General features: G+C 43.6%; 1 protein-coding gene across 5 annotated transcripts in view; it reads right to left on the bottom strand.

Moving 5' to 3' along the window:
- The window catches only part of gria4a (glutamate receptor, ionotropic, AMPA 4a), a 184,434-nt gene extending 162,394 nt beyond the window's left edge, over positions 1 to 22,040 (bottom strand). For all 5 annotated transcript variants that reach the window (XM_042297607.1, XM_042297606.1, XM_042297609.1 and 2 more), the window contains exons 1-2: positions 21,712 to 22,040; positions 18,163 to 18,321 (exon numbers count right to left, since the gene is read on the bottom strand). In XM_042297607.1, coding sequence (XP_042153541.1) covers positions 18,163 to 18,321; positions 21,712 to 21,799 — 247 coding nt within the window. In that variant the 5' untranslated portion in view covers positions 21,800 to 22,040. The remainder of the gene's footprint in view (positions 1 to 18,162; positions 18,322 to 21,711) is intronic.
- Positions 22,041 to 22,380: the final 340 nt, after the last annotated feature.

Here is a 22,380-nt window from a genome sequence, read left to right on the forward strand (position 1 = left end):
ACAGTATTACAGTCAGTCTGCAATAGTGTTATCATGATACCAGAATTTTCACTTCGATACTGATACCAGGTTTAGTATCGCGATACTCTATACCATCACGATAATTGATACCAAAACGTTACCAAAACAAGACAGATCTTTTGAGTTCAATATCATTACTTTTGAAATATTTGATGACAATTTTTCAGCTACATATGCATTAACGAATCATACAATCAATTTGACTTTGCTTTTATCAATCTAACAAAACAACATAATGGTAATCATTTATTTGAATGGTAAATCTCTATTGATAAACTGGGTAAATCAAGATGTTGCTTAGATCTATTCACAATACAGGTGAATGCATATTCAATAGGAGTGTGTGAATGCATTGAGTTATTGAGCTTGTTTTGGCTGATTTCATGAGACTGCAGATGACAAACAATCTTAGTTTTTTTTTTGCATTTGGGACATATTTATTGTTCTGATCAACAACATTTGCATAGAAGAAGCAATCTCTTCTTATGTAAGACCTCTAAGACCTAATGACGTCATTCACACTCCGTGAGAGAGACAGGAGAGACGAGACTAACTCAATGCTAGAAATAATGTAAAGCACATAGCCTTATTATTCTTATTATTATGATCAAAACAGCTTTCAAACCGATGTATATTTTTTTTCAAGAGTCTAATTGTATTTCTACTGGCGTCAACTTCTGGAGATCGCAGTGGGGAAATTATTTATGGCTCTCTCACAGTTCATGAATGTAACGTCTGCTTCCAACTCACACTCTCAAACACCTATATCCCCTGAATGCAGCTCACTCTCCAGATCCCAATCACCTGAATTCTAATCACCTGTTTACACACCTGTATGTCATTATCACACACTATTTAGTTCAGTTCTGTGCAGCCCATCATTGTGAGGTATTGTGTGTTTTGTGACATCCTACCGTGTATGATCGTTTTTGCCTGCCTCAATACCTACTGGTGGACTGCAGACCTATACAGTCGCCCATGGCCTGCGAGTCTTCCACGCCCTTCTCTCGTCCACTACGGTCTAATAGCCCCGAACCCATGCACCTCGGCCACGCCCCTCTCACGCCTGCCGAGAGACATCAGAGGTTACGTGGAAACGTGTGCCTCTATTGTGGAGAGGGGCGTGGCCTACTCAATAGCTGTCCCCCCCCCACAACCCCTCCTCTTCCACCCGGGGAGAGAGTAACCACCTACTCACTAGCTGTCCACCCCCTCCCAACGAAGGGGTGACCACCCCCTCCTCTTCCACCCGGTTGCGGAGAGAGTAACCACCTACTCACTAGCTGTCCACCCCCTCCCAACGAAGGGGTGACCACAACCCCTCCTCTTCCACCCGGTTGTGGAGAGAGTAACCACCTACTCACTAGCTGTCCCCCCTCCCAACGAAGGGGTGACCACAACCCCTCCTCTTCCACCCGGTTGTGGAGAGAGTAACCACCTACTCAATAGCTGTACCCCCCCAAACGAAGGGGTGACCACAACCCCTCCTCCTCCACCCGGTTGTGGAGAGAGTAACTACCTACTCAATAGCTGTTCGCCCCCCCTCCCAACGAAGGGGTGACCACAACCCCTCCTCTTCCACCCGGTTGTGGAGAGGGTAACCGCCTACTCACTAGCTGCCCCCCCCTCCCAACGAAGGGGTGACCACAACCCTTCCACCCGGTTTTAAGCACCTCTACGTTTTTGAATATTACCCAAAGGCAGTTTGGTATCCCGGCTCTTTCTGCTGATGGGGTCACTCAGTTTGTGGAGGGATGAGTGGACTCGGGGGCCTCGGGTACGACAGTTAAGAGGCAAACTAATCCCTGCAAATCCTCCCTTTATGATTGATGTGCTGGACGGACAACCGCTCGGAACTGGTCTTGTGACTTGCATGCCCAAAAGTATCACTCCTCGGATTGTCCTCCTTCCCTCTGAGGTCATTCAGTAAATGGTGTTGTCTTTGCCTAAAGAACCCCTCATCCTCGGTCACTCCTGGCTAAGTCTTTACGACATTTCCATATCCTGGCGGCAAAGGGAACTGCTGTCATGGTCTCCTGCCTGTTTTACGAACTGCTTCAATCTACCTTGTCTAGCCACCTCTATAGAAGGATCGGAATCTGCCATTCCAACCCACATCCCACCTGTATATGCCCAGTTCCAGAGTGTCTTCAGTGCATTCTGCCCCCTCATTGCCCGCAGGACAGTGTGATCGACCTCCTTCCTGAGGTATCGCCTCCTCAGGGTCGGATCTACGCTTTGTCCATTCCAGAGAATGAGGCTATGGACACCTATATACTGTAGAAGAGGCCCTCGACATGGGATTCATCCGTCCAGCCACGTCTCCGGCTGCATCCAGTTTCTTTTTTGTGAGAAAAAAAAGGGATGGTAGTCTCTGTCCCTGCATAGATTACTGACCCCTCAAAGACCTTACCATCAAGAATCGCTTCCATCTTTCTCCTATTCCGGCCGCACTAGAACAAGTTGGACCTATGTAGTGCTTACAGCCTGGTCAGTATCCAAAGTGGGGATGAGTGGAAGGCGGTGTTCATCACCATTTGGGATCACTACGAATACCTGGTTATGCCCTACGGTGTCACCAATGCTTCCGCAGTCTTCCAGTCCTTCATGAATGAAGTTTTCCAGGACATGATCAACCAGTTCCTCATCATGTACATTGACGATATCTTGATCTACTCTCACTCCATTGCAGAACACATAAAGCATGTGCAACAGGTCCTCCAATGGCTACAGGATCACAAGCTAAATGTCAAGGTTACTACGGTAACCTTCCTAGGTTTTGTGTTGACACCAGGAGGGGTTAACATGGATAAAGGCAAAGTCACGGCCATGCTTAACTGGCCCAAACCTAACACCATAAAGGAACTACAACGTTTCCTAGGATTTTCCAACTACTACCGTCGGTTCATCCAAAACTGCAGCAGCACAACCGCTCCACTCTCAGCTCTTACCAGTCAAAAAACCTGTACACTGCGGTGCCACTGGTTAGAGGGAGCTCATCACCCATTCCTTGTCCTTACCGACCACCGCAATTTGGAGTACTTAAGAAGTGCTAAGAGGCTCAACCCCCAGACAGGCTTGCTGGGCACTCTTCTTCACCCGCTTCATCATCACAGTCACCTATCTGCCTGTCAATAAAAACGTGAAGGCTGATTCCTTATCCGTCTATTTGATTCCCCTTCCTCTAACCCAGCTCCCGAGCCCATCCTCCATGTCATCTACAAGACCCTGCTAGGTAAAGTCCCCCCTTATCTCAGCTCGCTGGTCACCATAGCATCTCCCACCTGTAGCATGCGCTCCAGCAGGTATATCTCTCTAGTCACCCCCAAAACCAATTCTTTCTTTGGCCGCCTCTCCTTCCAGTTCTCTGCTGCCAATGACTGGAACGAACTACAAAAATCTCTGAAACTGGAAAGACTTATCTCCCTCACTAGCTTTAAGCACCAACTGTCAGAGCAGCTCACAGATTACTGCACCTGTACATAGCCCACCTATAATTTAGCCCAAACAACTACCTCTTTCCCAACTGTATTTAATTTTTATTTATTTATTTATTTTGCTCCTTTGCACCCCATTATTTTTATTTCTACTTTGCACATTCTTCCACTGCAAATCTACCATTCCAGTGTTTTACTTGCTATATTGTATTTACTTTGCCACCATGGCCTTTTTTGCCTTTACCTCCCTTCTCACCTCATTTGCTCACATTGTATATAGACTTGTTTATACTGTATTAGTGACTGTATGTTTGTTTTACTCCATGTGTAACTCTGTGTCGTTGTATCTGTCGAACTGCTTTGCTTTATCTTGGCCAGGTCACAATTGTAAATGAGAACTTGTTCTCAACTTGCCTACCTGGTTAAATAAAGGTGAAATAAAAAAATTAAATAAAAAATCCTGACTCAGTCTTGTGTCGTGGGACCCATACAGTGGGAAATACAATCTGGGGTCCAAGAGGCCCTATGCCACGACCCAGCACCTTGCGACACCCCTGCAGGCAAGTCCTACGTTCCGGTGTCCGTCAGACCCCAACTAATGCAGTGGTGCCATACCTCGCTGAGTTCTGCCAGCCTGGGATCACCATCCCTAACAGCAGATGTCCAAGATTACGTTCTTTCCTGTCCCATCTGTGCTTCGGCAAAGAGCCCTCGCCAACTACCTACAGGTAAGCTCGAGCCTTTATCTACACCACACAGACCATGGTCCCACATCACCATGGATTTCCTCACTGATCTGCCAGACTCTTCGGGCTTCACTACTATTCGAGTGGTAGTGGACCGGTTCTCCAAGATGTGCCAACTCATCCCCTTTCCGCATCTACCTAATGCCATGGAAATGGCCGAGTGCAAGGTCCAACAGGTGTTGTATCTGTATGGGATCCCGGAAGACATTGTTTCAGATCGGGGACCCCAGTTCGTCTCCAGGGTTTGGCGAGCCTTCTGCAACCGACTGGGGGTCTCCATCAGCCTATCCTCCAGATACCAACCCCAAACCAATGGGCAGACGGAACGCCTGAATCAGGAAATAGGTAAGTACCTTCGCCAACACTGCACCCAAAAACCACACAAGTTGAGTTGTTATCTAGCCTGGGCCGAAAACGCACAGAACTCCCTGGTGCATTCCTCACTCCATCTCACTCTTTTTCAGTCTGTCCAACCCCCCATGTTCCCATGGGAGACAGAGCCCGGAAATGTGCCTGCCGAGCAGGTTTGGGAGACCACACATCAGCACAGGCATCAAGCTTCCCTCTCCCAGAAACGGTCCAACCTACTCCACTCTTTCACCCTTGGCAACATATGTGGCTCTCTACCCAGGACATCCGGCTTTGTGACCCCTGCAAAAAGTTCAGTCCCCGGTTCGTTGGTCCCTTCAAAGTAATACACCGCATCAATCCTGTCACCTACCATCTCCAGTTGCCCCGCCATTACCGGATCTCCTCATCCTTCCATGTGTCCCTTCTCAAGCCTGTGACGTACAGCCCTCTCCATCCTCCAGTGGCGCACCCCCTCCATTTGACAACGGCGGTGTACTGGCTGATTCCGTCCAAGCCCTCCTTTACTCCAAGTGCCTGGGTGGTTGCATCCACTACCTGGTGGCTTGGGAGGGGTACAGACCCTAAGAACGGTCCCGGGTACCCACCCAGGACATGCTCGACCCAGCCATGATCCTGGCTTTCCACCGTCAGCTCCACGTCCCTGGGAGAGGCCCCCTGCTCAGCTTCCTAGGCCATCGTGGAGGGGGGGGGCTACTGTGACGTCTGCTTCCAACTTACACTCTCAACCACAGATTCCCTGAACACAGCTCACTCTCCAGATCCCAATCACCTGAATTCTGATCACCTGTTTACACACCTGTATGTCATCATCACACACTATTTAGTTCAGTTCTTTACACCCCATTATTGTGAGGTATTGTTTGTTTTGTGACACACTTCTATTCAGAGCTCTGTTTTTCCCGTGACGTAATCTTCCCGTGTATGATAGTTTTTGCCTGCCTCACTAACGACGCCTTTTCCTTATTCCCTGCCTGTACTTTAGCCTATCGGATTTCCTGTTATCAACCTATTGCCTGATCTCCCGGATGACGTTACGAGCCTTTTCTCTGTCTGTACTGTTGCCTGTTTGGAACCCCTGTGTATGACCTTCTGCCTGCCCCTGGACCCAGCAACTTGCCTCCTCCTGTGGTCCTTTACAATAAGCACCTGCTGCGCCCTGCGCTTGAAACCAGCTCTCTGTCTCCCATCGTGTTCATTACAATGAGTCACCACTCTAAAGAATAATTTCAATGGCATTTTTGGCACTTATTTTTCCTGTAATCAACAATGACATTTATTATTACTAAAATTTCTGTGCACAATTTGAAACTTTAAAAAAATGATCAGATAATGGAATATTTGGAAAAGCGTATTCTCCATTGGCTAACCAAGTTCCCTAATGATTTACTTACTATAATAGGTCGGGGATTGGAATATTGCTCTGAATCATTTCATTGATAGATGGCCTCCAGGACAGTCAACTTCTATGAAGACAAGTTTGAGGCAGTTTATAGAAAGATTTACTATTACAGATATTTGAAGAGTAAAGTTTCCTAATGACAGGTCTTTCACTTGGCGTAGTAAGGCACGCTCCACACAATCACGCATTGATTTTTGGTTGCAAGTTGATGGGATGCTGGCCTTCTAGGCAGAGTTCCTCTGTCCAGTGTCTGTGCTCTTTTGCCCATCTTAATCTTTTCTTTTTATTGGCCAGTCTGAGAGATAGCTTTTTCTTTGCAACTCTGCCTAGAAGGCCAGCCTCCTGGAGTTGCCTCTCTACTGTTGATGTTGAGACTGGTGTTTTGCGGGTACTATTTAATGAAGCTGCCAGTTGAGGACTTGTGAGGTGTCTTTTTCTCAAACTAGACACTCTAATGTACTTGTCCTCTTGCTAAGTTGTGCACCAGGGCCTCCCACTCCTCTTTCTATTCTGGTTAGGGCCAGTTTGTGCTGTTCTGTGAAGAGAGTAGTACATATTCAAAAAGTACATAGGGGTACTGTGGTAATTGTGATGAAATCAATGCAATATTAACCACTTTCCATGCATCATTCCGAAACAAAACAAACTATGGAAGCAGTCTACGGCACTGCATCTCAGTGCTAGAGGACTCCCTACAGACCCTGGTTCGATCCCGAGCTGTATCACAACCAGCCATGATCGGGAGTCCCATAGGGTGGCACACAATTGACACAGTTTCTTTCAGGTTAGGGGAGGGTTTGGCCGGGGGAGGCAGTCATTGTAAAATAAAAATTTGATCTTAACCGACTTGCCTAGAAAAATAAAGGTTAAATATATATTTTTAAGTAGGCAGAATACATCGGAGAAAGATTCTATTGCATTGGCATGCACGACTCAGCCCGTACTCCACACAGACCAGAGGGACATAACCAATCAGAGCTGCACTAGGCCGATATGCAACTAGACTATTGCCATATATGGATTTGTGCCATTTACTTTGAACTGGACCGTGTTTACACTACAGCAGGAGTGGTGGTGAGTAGATGTGCTTGTTTAGAGATCAAAGTGACCGCTGCATGTAGCCACTTGTGCACATTTTGTTCATGTCCTTTGCTAGACAGTGAGATATTAGCCAGGTAATAGATCATTTGTAGTCAGCAATAGTGGAGAGATTGCTTAGTACAAGAGCACTAAGCATGTATATTTCTAGACAACTTTGAAAAGGGAGTCTGGTGAAGAGCTTTTTTTGTCTTAAAGGGGCAGTGTGCATTTTGAGACAGGCTTGAATAACCTAAGTAACCAAGGGTAGCATAATTTGTCTGATTCTCTGTAATAATGGAATGGGAATAATAATGCATTTTATTTTGTAAATTGGTTTCTTGCAATAAAGAACACAACAACATTTTCCATCATCTCCTTGACTGAAGGACAAGTGCATAAACAGGTTCATGTCTGATGGAATGTAGGCCTACATTGAAGACCACACATTGGCTGCTACTGTAGGCTGAATGATTGAACAGCTATTTCCATGTTAAAACATTATTGGATGCATTTTCCCCACTGTTTTTGATGGTAGGCCACTCTGGTAGGCCTAGATTATGATCAAGTAACCACAGCAGCCTACTTGGCCACTGTTAAAGCTGTAACTTAAAGCGGGTACGGCCTCAGTGTTCACAGTAAAACTGTAACTAAAAGCAGGTACAGCCTCAGTGTTCACAGTAAAACTGTAACTAAAAGCGGGTACAGCCTCAGTGTTCACAGTAAAACTGTAACTAAAAGCGGGTACAGCCTCAGTGTTCACAGTAAAACTGTAACTAAAAGTGGGTACAGCCTCAGTGTTCACAGTAAAACTGTAACTAAAAGTGGGTACAGCCTCAGTGTTCACAGTAAAACTGTAACTAAAAGTGGGTACAGCCTCAGTGTTCACAGTAAAACTGTAACTAAAACTGTGTTCACAGTAAAACTAACTAAAGTGGGTACGGCCTCAGTGTTCACAGTAAAACTGTAACTAAAAGTGGGTACAGCCGACAGTGTTCATTTAGTGGGTAATAAAACGGCCTCAGTGTTCACAGTAAAACTGTAACTAAAAGTGGGTACGGCCTCAGTGTTCACAGTAAAACTGTAACTAAAAGTGGGTACGGCCTCAGTGTTCACAGTAAAACTGTAACTAAAAGTGGGTACGGCCTCAGTGTTCACAGTAAAACTGTAACTAAAAGTGGGTACGGCCTCAGTGTTCACAGTAAAACTGTAACTAAAAGTGGGTACGGCCTCAGTGTTCACAGTAAAACTGTAACTAAAAGTGGGTACAGCCTCAGTGTGCACAGTAAAACTGTAACTAAAAGTGGGTACGGCCTCAGTGTTCACAGTAAAACTGTAACTTAAAGTGGGTACGGCCTCAGTGTTCACAGTAAAACTGTAACTAAAAGCGGGTACAGCCGACATAAATTAGAGGGAACATTGGTGATGACCCTATTATAGTTGAAGAGATCATTTATTCTATGAACACCTTAAATATAATAAAACGTCTCCTGGGAGTGATGGTATATCTGCTGAGTTTTACACAACATTTAGCCCCATTTCTGTTGAAGGTCTTTTCAGAAAGACTCTCCCTCCCAGTTTGAACTAAAGGTCTAAAGGTCTAATTACATTGATCCCTAAACCCAAGAAAGACTTGCGTCTCCTGGATAATTAGCATCCAATCTGTCTTCTCAACAACGACTACAAAATATTACCCTATATATTTGCAAAAAGAATGAAAGTGGTATTGGACTCTATTGTAGAGGAGACCCAGTCTAGCTTCATGAGGAATAGACATACATTTATATCTAATAGTATCCGACTGGTGTTAATTAAACCATAAGGACTATTCTGATCTAATCTTTGAAGATTAGTTGTATTGTCTTCTAAGACTTGTATGAATCCTTCAATAGAATGGAGCATGAATTTCTATTTTACTCCCTTGAGAAATTCGTTTTTTGGGAATTCTGCTTGCAACCCGACTTCTTACAAGTTTTATTAAAAAGAGTGATATAAAAGGGATTTCCATTGCTGACAGAGATGTTATCCTAAATCAGCTTGCAGACACTGACCAGATTCCTCGAGCAGTCAATGTGATAGCTATACCAAAGCAAAGGGACTGAATAGTTACGTAAATAACATATCTTTTGTCTATCATTTTTTAAACATTTGCAACATTTAAAAAAAAAAGTGTCATTATTGTTTGTTGTGTGTAGATTGATGAGGGAAAAAAAACAATTTAATCCATTTTAGAGTAAGGCTGTAATGTAAAAACATTTTGAAAAAGCCAAGTGGTCTGAATACATTCAGAATGCGCTGTATCATATCGTTATTGTTTGTTTGTATTCTTCCTGTTTTGTGCAACAACAACAAACAAAAATATATATATATATATAACAAAAAACAAACAAACAAAAATATATATATATATATACACACTACTGTTCAAAAGTTTCTGGTCACTTAGAAATGTCCTTGTTTTTGAAAGAAAATCAAAATTTTGGTCCATTAAAATAACATCAACTTGATTAAACACCAGTCTCAACGTCAACAGGGAAGACACAACTCCAGGATACTGGTCTTCTAGTTCCTCTGTCCAGTGTTCATTTGCCCATCTTAATGTTTTATTTCTATTGGCCAGTCTGAGATATGGCTTTTACTTTACAACTCTGCCTAAAAGGCCAGCATCCCGGAGTCGCATCTTCGCTGTTGATGTTCAAACTGTTGTTTTACGGGTACTATTTAATGAAGCTGCCATTTGAGGACTTTTGAAGCATCTGTTTTTCAAACTAGACACTCTAATGAACTTGTCCTTGCTAAGTTGTGCACCGGGGCCTTCCACTCCTCTTTCTATTCTGGTTAGAGCAAGTATGCGCAGTTCTGTGAAGGGAGTAGTACACAGTATTGTACCAGATCTTCAGTTTCTTGGCATGTTCTTGCATGGAATAGCCTACATTTCTCAGAACAAAATTGACTGACGAGTTTCAGAAGAAAGTACTTTGTTTCTGGCCCATTTGAGCCTGTAATCAGACCTTCAAATGCTGATGCTCCAGATACTCAACTAGTCTAAAGAAGGCTAGTTTTATTGCTTATTTAATCAGAACAACAACAACAAGTTTTTAGCTGTGCTAACATCATTGCAAATGGGTTTTCTAATGATCAATTAGCTAATCCAAGTTTATCATTTTAAAAGGCTATCACAACGTACCATTGGAACACATGAGTGATGGTTACTGATAATGGGCCTTTGTACGCCTATGTAGATATTCCATTAACAATCTGCTGTTTCCTGCTACAATAGTCATTTACAACATTAACAATGGCTACACTGTATTTCTGATCAATTTGAGGTTACCTTTAATGGACAAAGATGGGCAAATGAACACTGGACAGAGGAACTAGAAGACCAGTATCCTGGAGTTGTGTCTTCCCTGTTGACGTTGAGACTGGTGTTTAATCAAGTTGATGTTATTTTAATGGACCAAAATTTTGATTTTCTTTCAAAAACAAGGACATTTCTAAGTGACCCCAAACTTTGGGACGGTAGTGTATATATTTACACAGTTGAAGTTGGTTTTGGCAAGTCGGTTAGGAGATCTACTTTGTGCATTAAACAAGTAATTTTTCCAACAATTGTTTACAGACAGATTATTTCACTTATAATTCACTGTATCACAAATCCAGTGAGTCAGAAGATTAAAAACACTAAGTTGACTGTGTCTTTAAACAGCTTGGAAAATTCCAGAAAATGATGTAACTGCTTTAGAAGCTTCTGATAGGCTAATTGACATAATTTGAGTCAATTGGAGGTGTACCTGTGGATGTAGTTCAAGGCCTACTTACAGCTCAATGCCTCTTTTCTTGACATCATGGGAAAATCAAAAGAAATCAGCTAAGACCTCAGAAAAAGATTGTTATGTTTCCTCCAAACATAACGATTGTCATTATGGTCGAACAGTTATATTTTTGTTTCATCAGACCAGAGGACATTTCTCCAAGAAGTATGATCTTTGTGGAGTTGCAAACCATAGTCTGGCTTTTTTATGGCGGTTTTGGAGCAGTGGCTTCTTCCTTGCTGAGCGGCCTTTCAGGTTATGTCGATATAGGACTCGTTTTTACTGTGGATATAAATAATCTTATACCTGTTTCCTCCAGCATCTTCACAAGGTCATTTGCTGTTGTTCTGGGATTGATTTGCACTTTTTGCATGAAAGTACATTCTTGCAAGCCGAAGAACACCATTCCAACCATGAAGCACAGGGGTGGCAGCATCATTTTTTTGTTTACCTTTATTTAACTAGGCAAGTCAGTTAAGAAAACATTCTTATTTTCAATGCCAGCCTAGGAACAGTGGGTAAACTGCCTGGTTCAAGGGCAGAATGACAGATTTGTACCTTTGTTAACTCAGGGATTTGAACTTGCAACCTTTTGGTTACTAGTCCAACGCTCTAACCACTAGGCTACGCTGCCACGCCATAATGTTGAGGGGGTGCTTTGCTGCAGGAGGGACTGGTGCAGTTCACAAAATAGATGGCAACATGAGAAAGGAAAATGATGAGGATATATTGAAGCAACATCTCAAGACATCAGTCAGAAAGTTAAAGCTTGATCGCAAATGGGTCTTCCAAATGGACAATGACCCCAAGCATACTTCCAAAGTTGTGCCAAAATGGCTTAAATACAACAATGTCAAGGTATTGGAGTGGACATCACAAAGCCCTGACCTTAATCCTATAGAAAGTTTGTGAGCAGAACTGAAAAAGCGTGTGCAAGCAAGGAGGTCTACAAACCTGACTTATTGTGGGAAGCTTGCGAAAGGCTTCCTGAAATGTTTGACCCAAGTTAAACAATTTAAAGTCAATGCTGCCAAATACTAATTGAGTGTATGTAAACTTCTGACAAACTGGGAATGTGATGAAAGAAATGAAAGCTGAAATAAATCATTATCTCTACTATTATTCTGACATTTCACATTCTTAAAATAAGTGGTGATCCTAACTGGCCTATAACATTTCGCTACACTCGCATTAACATCTGCTAACCATGTGTATGTGACAAATAAATTTTGATTTTGACAGAGAACTTTTACACAGATTAAGTGTCAGGAATTGTGAAAAACTAGGTTGAAATGTATTTGGCTAAGGTGTATGTAAACTTCCGACTTCAACTGTATATATATATATATATATATTAAGGATAGACGTGACTGAGGCGAAGGAGACAAATGATCAAATAAAGATTTTTGGCAATTATTGTTTTTGGTGACAATCCTTTTTGAAGTCAGTATATTTTGCTTTGTGGTTTGCATGCTATCACAAAACACTATTATGGAAGTGAATTGGTGTTATATTCTTATATTCAGCTTTAAGCTAGCAAGGAAAGTTAGCCTACAAAGCTGGAAGCTACCTGTGCTTCATTGCATTGTAAAGTGTTCTAGACATTGTTTTGCATACAGTAATGAACAGTTTCAACATTTCTACATGTTGTGTTGCATTATTCAGGTTTGTTAACTTCTGTTCAGTATGAGAGGGGAGCTAACATGATGCAGTCCAGACTCCCAGTGGTTCCTCAGGACAGACTAGAGTCAGTATGAGAGGGGAGCTAACATGATGCAGTCCAGACTCCCAGTGGTTCCTCAGGACAGACTAGAGTCAGTATGAGAGGGGAGCTAACATGATGCAGTCCAGACTCCCAGTGGTTCCTCAGGACAGACTAGAGTCAGTATGAGAGGGGAGCTAACATGATGCAGTCCAGACTCCCAGTGGTTCCTCAGGACAGACTAGAGTCAGTATGAGAGGGGCTAACATGATGCAGTCCAGACTCCCAGTGGTTCCTCAGGACAGACTAGAGTCAGTATGAGAGGGGAGCTAACATGATGCAGCCCAAACTCCCAGTGGTTCCTCAGGACAGACTAGAGTCAGTATGAGAGGGGAGCTAACATGATGCAGCCCAAACTCCCAGTGGTTCCTCAGGACAGACTAGAGTCAGTATGAGAGGGGCTAACATGATGCAGCCCAAACTCCCAGTGGTTCCTCAGGACAGACTAGAGTCAGTATGAGAGGTGAGCTAACATGATACAGTCCAGACTCCCAGTGGTTCCTCAGGACAGACTAGAGTCAGTATGAGAGGGGAGCTAACATGATGCAGTCCAGACTCCCAGTGGTTCCTCAGGACAGACTAGAGTCAGTATGAGAGGGGAGCTAACATGATACAGTCCAGACTCCCAGTGGTTCCTCAGGACAGACTAGAGTCAGTATGAGAGGGAGCTAACATATGATACAGTCCAGACTCCCAGTGGTTCCTCAGGACAGACTAGAGTCAATATAAGAGGGGAGCTAACATGATACAGTCCAGACTCCCAGTGGTTCCTCAGGACAGACTAGAGTCAGTATGAGAGGGGAGCTAACATGATGCAGTCCAGACTCCCAGTGGTTCCTCAGGACAGACTAGAGTCAGTATGAGAGGGGAGCTAACATGATGCAGTCCAGACTCCCAGTGGTTCCTCAGGACAGACTAGAGTCAATATGAGAGGGGAGCTAACATGATACAGTCCAGACTCCCAGTGGTTCCTCAGGACAGACTAGAGTCAGTATGAGAGGGGAGCTAACATGATACAGTCCAGACTCCCAGTGGTTCCTCAGGACAGACTAGAGTCAGTATGAGAGGGGAGCTAACATATGATACAGTCCAGACTCCCAGTGGTTCCTCAGGACAGACTAGAGTCAATATGAGAGGGGAGCTAACATGATACAGTCCAGACTCCCAGTGGTTCCTCAGGACAGACTAGAGTCAGTATGAGATGGGAGCTAACATGATACAGTCCAGACTCCCAGTGGTTCCTCAGGACAGACTAGAGTCAGTATGAGATGGGAGCTAACATGATACGGTCCAGACTCCCAGTGATTCCTCAGGACAGAATAGAGTCAGTATGAGAGGGGAGCTAACATGATACAGTCCAGACTCCCAGTGGTTCCTCAGGACAGACTAGAGTCAATATAAGAGGGGAGCTAACATGATACAGTCCAGACTCCCAGTGGTTCCTCAGGACAGACTAGAGTCAGTATGAGAGGGGAGCTAACATGATACAGTCCAGACTCCCAGTGGTTCCTCAGGACAGACTAGAGTCAGTATGAGAGGGGAGCTAACATGATACAGTCCAGACTCCCAGTGGTTCCTCAGGACAGACTAGAGTCAGTATGAGATGGGAGCTAACATGATACAGTCCAGACTCCCAGTGATTCCTCAGGACAGAATAGAGTCAGTATGAGAGGGGAGCTAACATGATACAGTCCAGACTCCCAGTGGTTCCTCAGGACAGACTAGAGTCAATATAAGAGGGGAGCTAACATGATGCAGCCCAAACTCCCAGTGAGATCAGTGGTTCCTCAGGACAGACTAGAGCTACCAATGACTAAGTGTAGCAGGCACAGTACGCTCGCGATATAAGGGGACATCGGCTGCGCTGATAGACAGACTTCATCCACACTCAATGAGTAAAGGACGCTAAATACATTTGATATAAGTACCGAATGTAACAAAAATTCTAGTACTGAACCATTTTTCATGTTCTAGTATTGAAAAAGTACAGAAGTGTCAGTATACCGTGCCACATTAGTCTGTAATTATCCAGCTTTCACACAGTCTGAGAGACAGAGACAGAAAGAGAGAGAGCAAGATAGTGAGAGAGTGATACCAATCAACACGGTTTTATCACACAGAGTCCCCAACAGTCCTTGTTTCATATCAACACCACTGGGCACACAATGGCAGCCCAGTCCATCAAGATCTCATCATTTCCCTTCCAAATTCGACGTTTCTTTTTTTATGCATTAAATCCACGTGGTTACAGGATATAGGGTTAAAATAGAAACATATCAAAGGTTTAGGTTTAGGCCTGGTAATTGCCGGGGACCTCACGACAGAACATTATCACGATACTTAGGTGCCGATACAATATGTATTGTGATTGTCATGATTCTATACAGTATGCACTATGATTCGATACTGTGATTTCATTGCGATTTGATGTTCCAAACATATTGCTCACCATATGACTGCTGCAGAGACAAGATAGAAAATGAGAAAACAAGTTTTGATTGGTCAGGGAAATAAAACTTGTACAGTGCCTTCAGAAGTATTCACACCCTTAACTGTTTTCACATTTATTTGTGTTACTGTCTGAATTTAGAATGGATTAAACTACACTTTTTTTTGTCACTGGCCTACACAGAATACCCCCTAAATGTCAACATGGAATTCTGTTTATAGACATTTTTACAAATTAATAAAAAAATTAAAAGGTGAAATGTCTTGAGTGAACCCCTTTGTCACTCGTACTCCCACTCCCCCTCTCCAGTGCTCGACATCACCGGTCTACTAACCCCCGGTCCTGGCACCATCATTACGCGCACCTGCTCCCCATCATTACGCGCACCTGCTCTCCATCACCTAGATCACCTTCCCTTTATTTAGTCCTCAGTAGCCTCAGTCATCAGGCAGTACTGGTTTTGTCTCTTTTAGTGTGCTTCTCTTGTTTTGTTTATCTGCCTTTAATTATTATTAAACTCACCTTGTGCACCTGCTTCCTGACTCCCAGCGAATATGTTACACCCTTTGTTATGGCAAGCCTAAATAAGTTCACGAGTGAACATGTGCTTAACAAGTCACATAAGTTACATGAACTCACTCTGTGTGCAATAATGGTGTATTACATACTTTTTTTATGACTACTTCATTTTTGTACCCCACACATTCAATTATCTGTATGGTCCCTCAGTTGAGCAGTGAATTTCAAACATAGATTCAACCACAAAGACCAGGGAGGTTTTCAAATGCCTTGCAAAAAGGGCACCTATTGGTAGATGGGTAAAAAATGAAAAAAGAAGACATTGAATATCTTTTAGGGCATGATGAAGTTATTAATTATATTTTGGATGGTGTATCAATACACCCATTCACTACAAAGATAAGGGGAATCCTTCCTAACTCAGTTGCCGAAGAAGAAGGGAACCACTCAGGGATTTCACCATGATGCTAATGGTGACTTTAAAACAGTTACAGAGTTTAATGGCTGTGATAGGAGAAAAAATATTCCAAAACATGCATCCTGTTTGCAACAAAGGCACTAAAGTGATACTGCAAAAAATGTGGCAAAGCAATTCACTTTTTGTCCTGAATACAAAGTGTTATATTTGGGGCAAATCCAATACACCACATTACTGAGTACCACTCTCCATATATTCAAGCATAGTGGTGGCTGCATCATGTTATGGGTATGCTTGTGAGCATTAAAGACTGGAGAGATTTTTAGGATAAAAAAGAAATGGCATGGAGCTAAGCACAGGCAAAATCCTGGTGGAAATTCTGGTTCAGTCTGCTTTCCACCAGACACTGGGAGATGAATACACCTTTCAGCTTTCAAATAACCTCAAATACAAGGCCAAATCTACATTGGAGTTACTTACAAATAAGAGAGTGAATAATTCTGAGTGGCCCGTTACTATTTTTTTAATTCTTCAAGCTCTGTCAAATTGGTTGTTCATCATTGATAGACAACCATTTTTAGGTCGTGCCACAGAGTTTTTCAAGTAGATTTAAAACTGTAACAGTTTTGACTTTAATCTACTTAAAAAAATCTGTGGCAAGACCTAAAAATGGTTGTCTATCAATGATGAACAACCAATTTGACAGAGCTTGAAGAATTAAAAAAATAGTAACGGGCAAATATTGTACAATCTAGGAGTGCAAAGCTGTTAGAGACTTACTGAGAAAAACTCACAGTTGTCATCACCACCAAAGGTGATTCTAACATGTGTTGACTCATGGGTGTGAATATGTAAATATGTAAATTAGATATTCCATTTTCAATACATTTGCAAACATTTCTAAAAACATGTTTTCACTTCGTCATTATGAGGAATTGTGTGTAGATGGGTAAGAAAAAACAGAACTAAATGTGGAATAAGTCCAGGGGTATGAATACTTTCTGAAGGCACTGTATCATTCAAAATCTTATCCCTTTATGTAATTGTGTGGATTTGTTTCCACAATCAATAGTTACATGTAGGTATTATTTCCAAGTGGTTAAGGTCAGGGCTATGGTTTGGGGAAGGCTTAAAGCTAAATAATGAACACTTATGCGCTATTACCATCAGGTATCATTGTGAACTGCGATGGAGCTGTGGTCTAAGCAGCTCTGTCTCCAAGCATCACCAGTTTGTGCCCAGTGCTTGGCAATCTTTTTTAAACTCTTTTTGTGAGCGCTGACAAAGGCATATATCGATGTTCTCAGGACCTTTTGAAACGTCCAAAATCAAAGTCTATTTCCAGTGATCAGGCTGGCCCAGTCACAGCCTTCTACAGTCAGAGGGAAGTCACCAACAGTTCTTCATATTTAAATAACAAAGCTGCCCTCAGCAGTAGCAGTAGCAGCTAGCGAGAGAGAGTAGTTGAGGATGACTATGCCAAATTTGGTCTTGATAAGACAGCAGCTGCATCCTTAATTCAAAACATACACCAATACACGACCACACTTCATTTCCTTCCCCCGTTGCCTTTTTTGATAATATATTCTATTCAATCTCCAGGCAAGCCAGTAAATGATAGTGTCTTTTCATTTCCCTTTGTTACTCTTGATTCAATTTTCCAAATTAACCACAGAGCTTTAGTCCTCGGGCCAAATTCCACACAGTGGAAATTGGCCTGGCTCTACCGTAGAAAACAAGTTATTGGGCCTCAATATGACACACAACTCTGGGACTATTGAAAGAAGGTTTAGACAGATATTATCTCATAAGAAAGACCAGGTAATCCACATGGAATCCAACTGTTCCAATAGTTCTATTAAACTCCATTTACCAAGATGAGATCCATGGGGATTCCATTAGGTTGACAGTGCAGATGTACTTCCTGAGGGATCTGGTCATCACATAGACCTCCCTCATTTCAATGTAGACATAGATCAGTCATGTTCTCAAGCTAAGCTGACACAGCAACCCCTTTCCCCTCTTCCAATAGTGAATGATAGCCTCATATACACCTCACAGGCGTTTGAGACTTTCTCTATGTGTGTGGTACAAGGTTTGAGTGCACACGCGCACACATACACAAACTCTTATCTGGTAGTACTCACAGGCATTGGTGACGGCGAAGCTGTTAGCTGTCTCGATGTTGTCGACATGGGGTACCAGGTTGAAAGGAGCCTCTGTGGCATTGGGGCTGGTGTTGTGCAGGAAGATAGCCAATCGAAATGCCGTGTACTCTTGGTCCGTGTTCCTGATAAACAGACCACCTAGATGAGGAGAAAAAGAGAGTTGGATTTTAACTGTGCTTCATTGGCACAGGGTGTCTCGAACTCGGTCCTGGGCCGTTTTGGTTTTTGCCCTAGCTCTACACTATATTCAAATAACCAACTAACAATAAAGCTTTGATTATTTGAATAAGTTGTATAGTGCTATGAAAGAGAGAAAAAAAACGTGCACCCAGTACCGAGTTTGAGAAACCCTGCATTGGTGGGATATATGGGAGAGAGTGGAGAGAAAGATAAGGTAGAAAATGGGGGAGATATGGCTGAGAGTGGGGGGGGAGTATTCTGAAATCTGTAGAGAGCAGGAGAGAGTAAGACAGATGGAGAGAGTAAGACAGAGGGAGTAGAGAGAGAGGGAGACAGATAGAGAGAGAGACAGATGGGGAGAGAGAGAGGGGGGAGGGTCAATTAAAATGAATTGACAGAGGGAGAGAGAGAAAGAGAGAGAGACAGAGGAAGAGAAAGTCAGAAAAAAATAGAGACAGAGAGAGAGAGATACATCAGAAAGTAAGGTGGCAGATGAACAGAGGGAGAGTGGCGGGGAGGATGAGAGGGAGCGGGGAAATTATGACAGGGGAGGAGGGAGGAAGGGAGAAGGCAAGGCAGGAGGGCAACAACCTCCCTTTGGCATGTCATTCACAAACATCCCAAACATCACCCCAAATGGCATGCCATTCACAAACATCCAAATGATCACCTCAAATGGCATGTCATTCACAAACATCCCAAACATCACCTCAAATGGCATGCCAGTAAGTAAATAGTTGTAGCTTGTGTGAGCCAGAACACAGGAGCATATCTCTTGTTTTTGTAGCACGAGTCTGCTTGGTGTAAAAGTACACCACCTGGATAGGACGCTAGACTATTGCAGGATCTTGCCCCCAATCTATCTTCTTAACGCTGAGTGCCAAGCAGAGATGCATCAAGTCAGATTTTTACAGTCGTTGTTATGACTCGACCAGGGATTAAAATCACAACCTTCCAATATTAGAGCGGACACTCTAATCACAAGGGCATTCCAAACATCACCTCAAATTACATGTCAATCACAAACAGGTCAAACATCACCAAAAATTACATGTCATTCACAAACAGGTCAAACATCACCTAAAATTAAATGTTATTCACTGTCACGACTTCCGCCAAACTTGGTTCCTCTCCTTGATTGGGCGATGTTCGGCGGTCGACGTCACCGACTTTCCAGCCATCGCTGATCCATTTTTCATTTTCCATTGGTTTTGTCTTGTCTTCCATCACACATGGTTTCAATCCCATCAATGACATGTTGTGTATTTAACCCTCTGTTTCCCCTCATGTCTCAGTGATTGTTTGTTGTATGTTATTGGGATAGTCATGTTCTGGTGTGTGACGGGTTTTCTACCCTTTTATGTTGTTTTTGTATGTAATGGTTTTTGGAGTTTTTTAGCATTTATTAAACTGCTCCATTTATACCAAGTTCACTCTCCTTCGCCTGACTTCCCTGCCACCAGCACGCACCCATTACATTCACCTCAAATGGCAGGTCATTCACAGACATCCCAAACATCGCCTCAACTGACATATCATTCCCAGACATCCAACAATAGTGCAATAGAATTCAGACCCCAAGCATAGAGTCTACACGGCTCAGGGTATTACTGAAGCCTGAATGCAACTCACGATCACTGATCTTTCCTCTGCATTAATTACAGTAACACAAGTTTATTACTAAGCCTTTGAATGCAACATGACATGTTATTTTTACATTCTCCAAGAAATAGATTTCCCTCTGCCTTAAATTCCATTCCACTTATGTGCATTGAAGCGATATGCAAATGCATTCTCAAGTGAACAGTCATACTGCGTGCTGTCCTGGGCTGGGCATTGGCTGTGGTGTGTGTGTGTGTGTGTGTGTGTGTGTGTGTGTGTGTGTGTGTGTGTGTGTGTGTGTGTGTGTGTGTGTGTGTGTGTGTGTGTGCGTGCGTGCGTGCGTGCGTGCGTATCCATCAGACCATATACGCATAATAACTTTATCGGCAGCTCAGTGAAAAGAGTGAGACAGAGTCAGAGGCCAGTCTCATTACATAGCCTCTCCTCCTGCACCCCACAAGGAGTGATGCAGAGCATACATTAACATACACCTCTAGAACAGAGCACTGTGTGTGTGTGTGTGTGTGTGTGTGTGTGTGTGTGTGTGTGTGTGTGTGTGTGTGTGTGTGTGTGTGTGTGTGTGTGTCTGTCTGTGTGTGTGTGTGTGTGTGTGTGTGTGTGTGTGTGTGTGTGTGTGTGTGTGTGTGTGTGTGTGTGTGTGTGTGTGTGTGTGTGTGTGTGTGTGTGTGCGCGCGTGCGTGTGCATGTGCGTGTGTGTCTGTCTGGGTGTGTGTGTGTGTGTGTGTGTATGACTGTTATAGGATGGGGTATATAACTGACGAAGGGCAGTGGATCATGTTTAATTTAATAGAAACTTTGATCTAGCCTGTGCTGAAGGGCTCGGACTCGGATCGGGTAGATAGGGTTATCCTGCTATGTATGGCACGGGAGGATGCTGCAGTGGCGATCTGACTCAGAACAGCACCGTACGGAACATTGCGCGCTAAAACATTCATGAGCGCAGGATGCCCGTTTTAAACTACAAATAACGCGAAAGAAGGGAAGAGCGAGACAGAGACAAAAAGGAAGAAAGCGAGAGAGAGAGAGTGAGAGAGAGGTGAGAGAGAGAGAGAGAGAGAGAGAGAGAGAGAGAGAGAGTGAGAGAGAGGTGTGAGAGAGAGAGAGAGAGAGAGAGAGTGAGAGAGAGAGAGAGAGAGAGAGAGAGAGAGAGAGAGAGTGAGAGAGAGGTGTGAGAGAGAGAGAGAGAGAGAGAGAGAGAGAGTGAGAGAGAGGTGAGAGAGAGAGAGAGAGAGAGAGAGAGAGAGAGAGAGAGAGAGTGAGAGAGAGGTGAGAGAGAGAGTGAGAGAGAGAGAGAGAGAGAGAGAGAGAGAGTGAGAGAGTGAGAGAGAGGTGAGAGAGAGAGAGAGAGAGAGAGAGAGAGAGAGAGAGAGTGAGAGAGAGGTGTGAGAGAGAGAGAGAGAGAGAGAGAGAGAGAGTGAGAGAGAGGTGAGAGAGAGAGAGAGAGAGAGCGAGAGAGACAGGAAGACATTTAGCTTTCCGTTCTCACCGCGGGAAAACAATTACCACAATTATGAATAATCATCTGAGTCACATCAGCCGAGAAACATACAAGGTTTTCCCTCTGTAGGCTACATAATGAACATAAATAACGGCATAGCAAATCCACTTAGATAAATACACACGATTGGGGAAGAAAACCATTTAAAAGATGCCTTAAAACCTCGGCTATAACAGAGCTCTGTTCTAGACGCAGTGTGTATTGTTAAAGGTCTTTATCCTACTCACCTATCTGAACGCTGCTGGGGAAAGCCCCAGTCGCCAGCCCCCATAGGGCGGAAAACACCCCGAGAAAGTGCGGGTAAATAATCCTCATTTTCCGTCCCTTAACAACTGTGGAGATACATAGAGGAGGAGGACACAAGGTGAGAGAGAAGGAAGGAAAAGAGAAGAAGAAGCCCGAGTTTTAGCAATCCATAGTGGGCTTGTTCCCCCCGCAGTGTCCAATGCCGCTGGAGAGAGATCTGTCAGGCTCGGTAAACGTAGCACATGCAAGATGGGTGGAAGAGAGAGGGAGGGAAGGAGGAAAAACTCGCCAGTGGTGAAGAGCGTCTAAAGCCTGCATGGAAGGATTGGACATGCGCGCCCTCTCTCTCTCTCTCTCTCTCTCTCTCACACACACACACTCTCTCTCACACACTCTCCACCCGCCCCTTCTTCAATATCTGTTTTCCCAACCTCTCTTCTTTAACTCGCTATTACGGTAAATCAAACAGCTCCATTGATAAGGATTCGTCTGGTTTAGACAGCGGAGAGGGCTATAATCGTTAAGCGCGATGCGGCGGGGGCTGTGGCGTGTGTGTGAAGGCGATTCAGGTGCTTTTATGGACAGTGTCCCTTCACCAGTGACAGAGGCCATTATTTTTAAACACTCTTTTGGGGTTTCTATAGCCTGAT

The sequence above is a fragment of the Oncorhynchus tshawytscha genome, linkage group LG14 (genome assembly GCF_018296145.1).
Source record: "Oncorhynchus tshawytscha isolate Ot180627B linkage group LG14, Otsh_v2.0, whole genome shotgun sequence".
Lineage (NCBI taxonomy): Eukaryota > Metazoa > Chordata > Actinopteri > Salmoniformes > Salmonidae > Oncorhynchus > Oncorhynchus tshawytscha.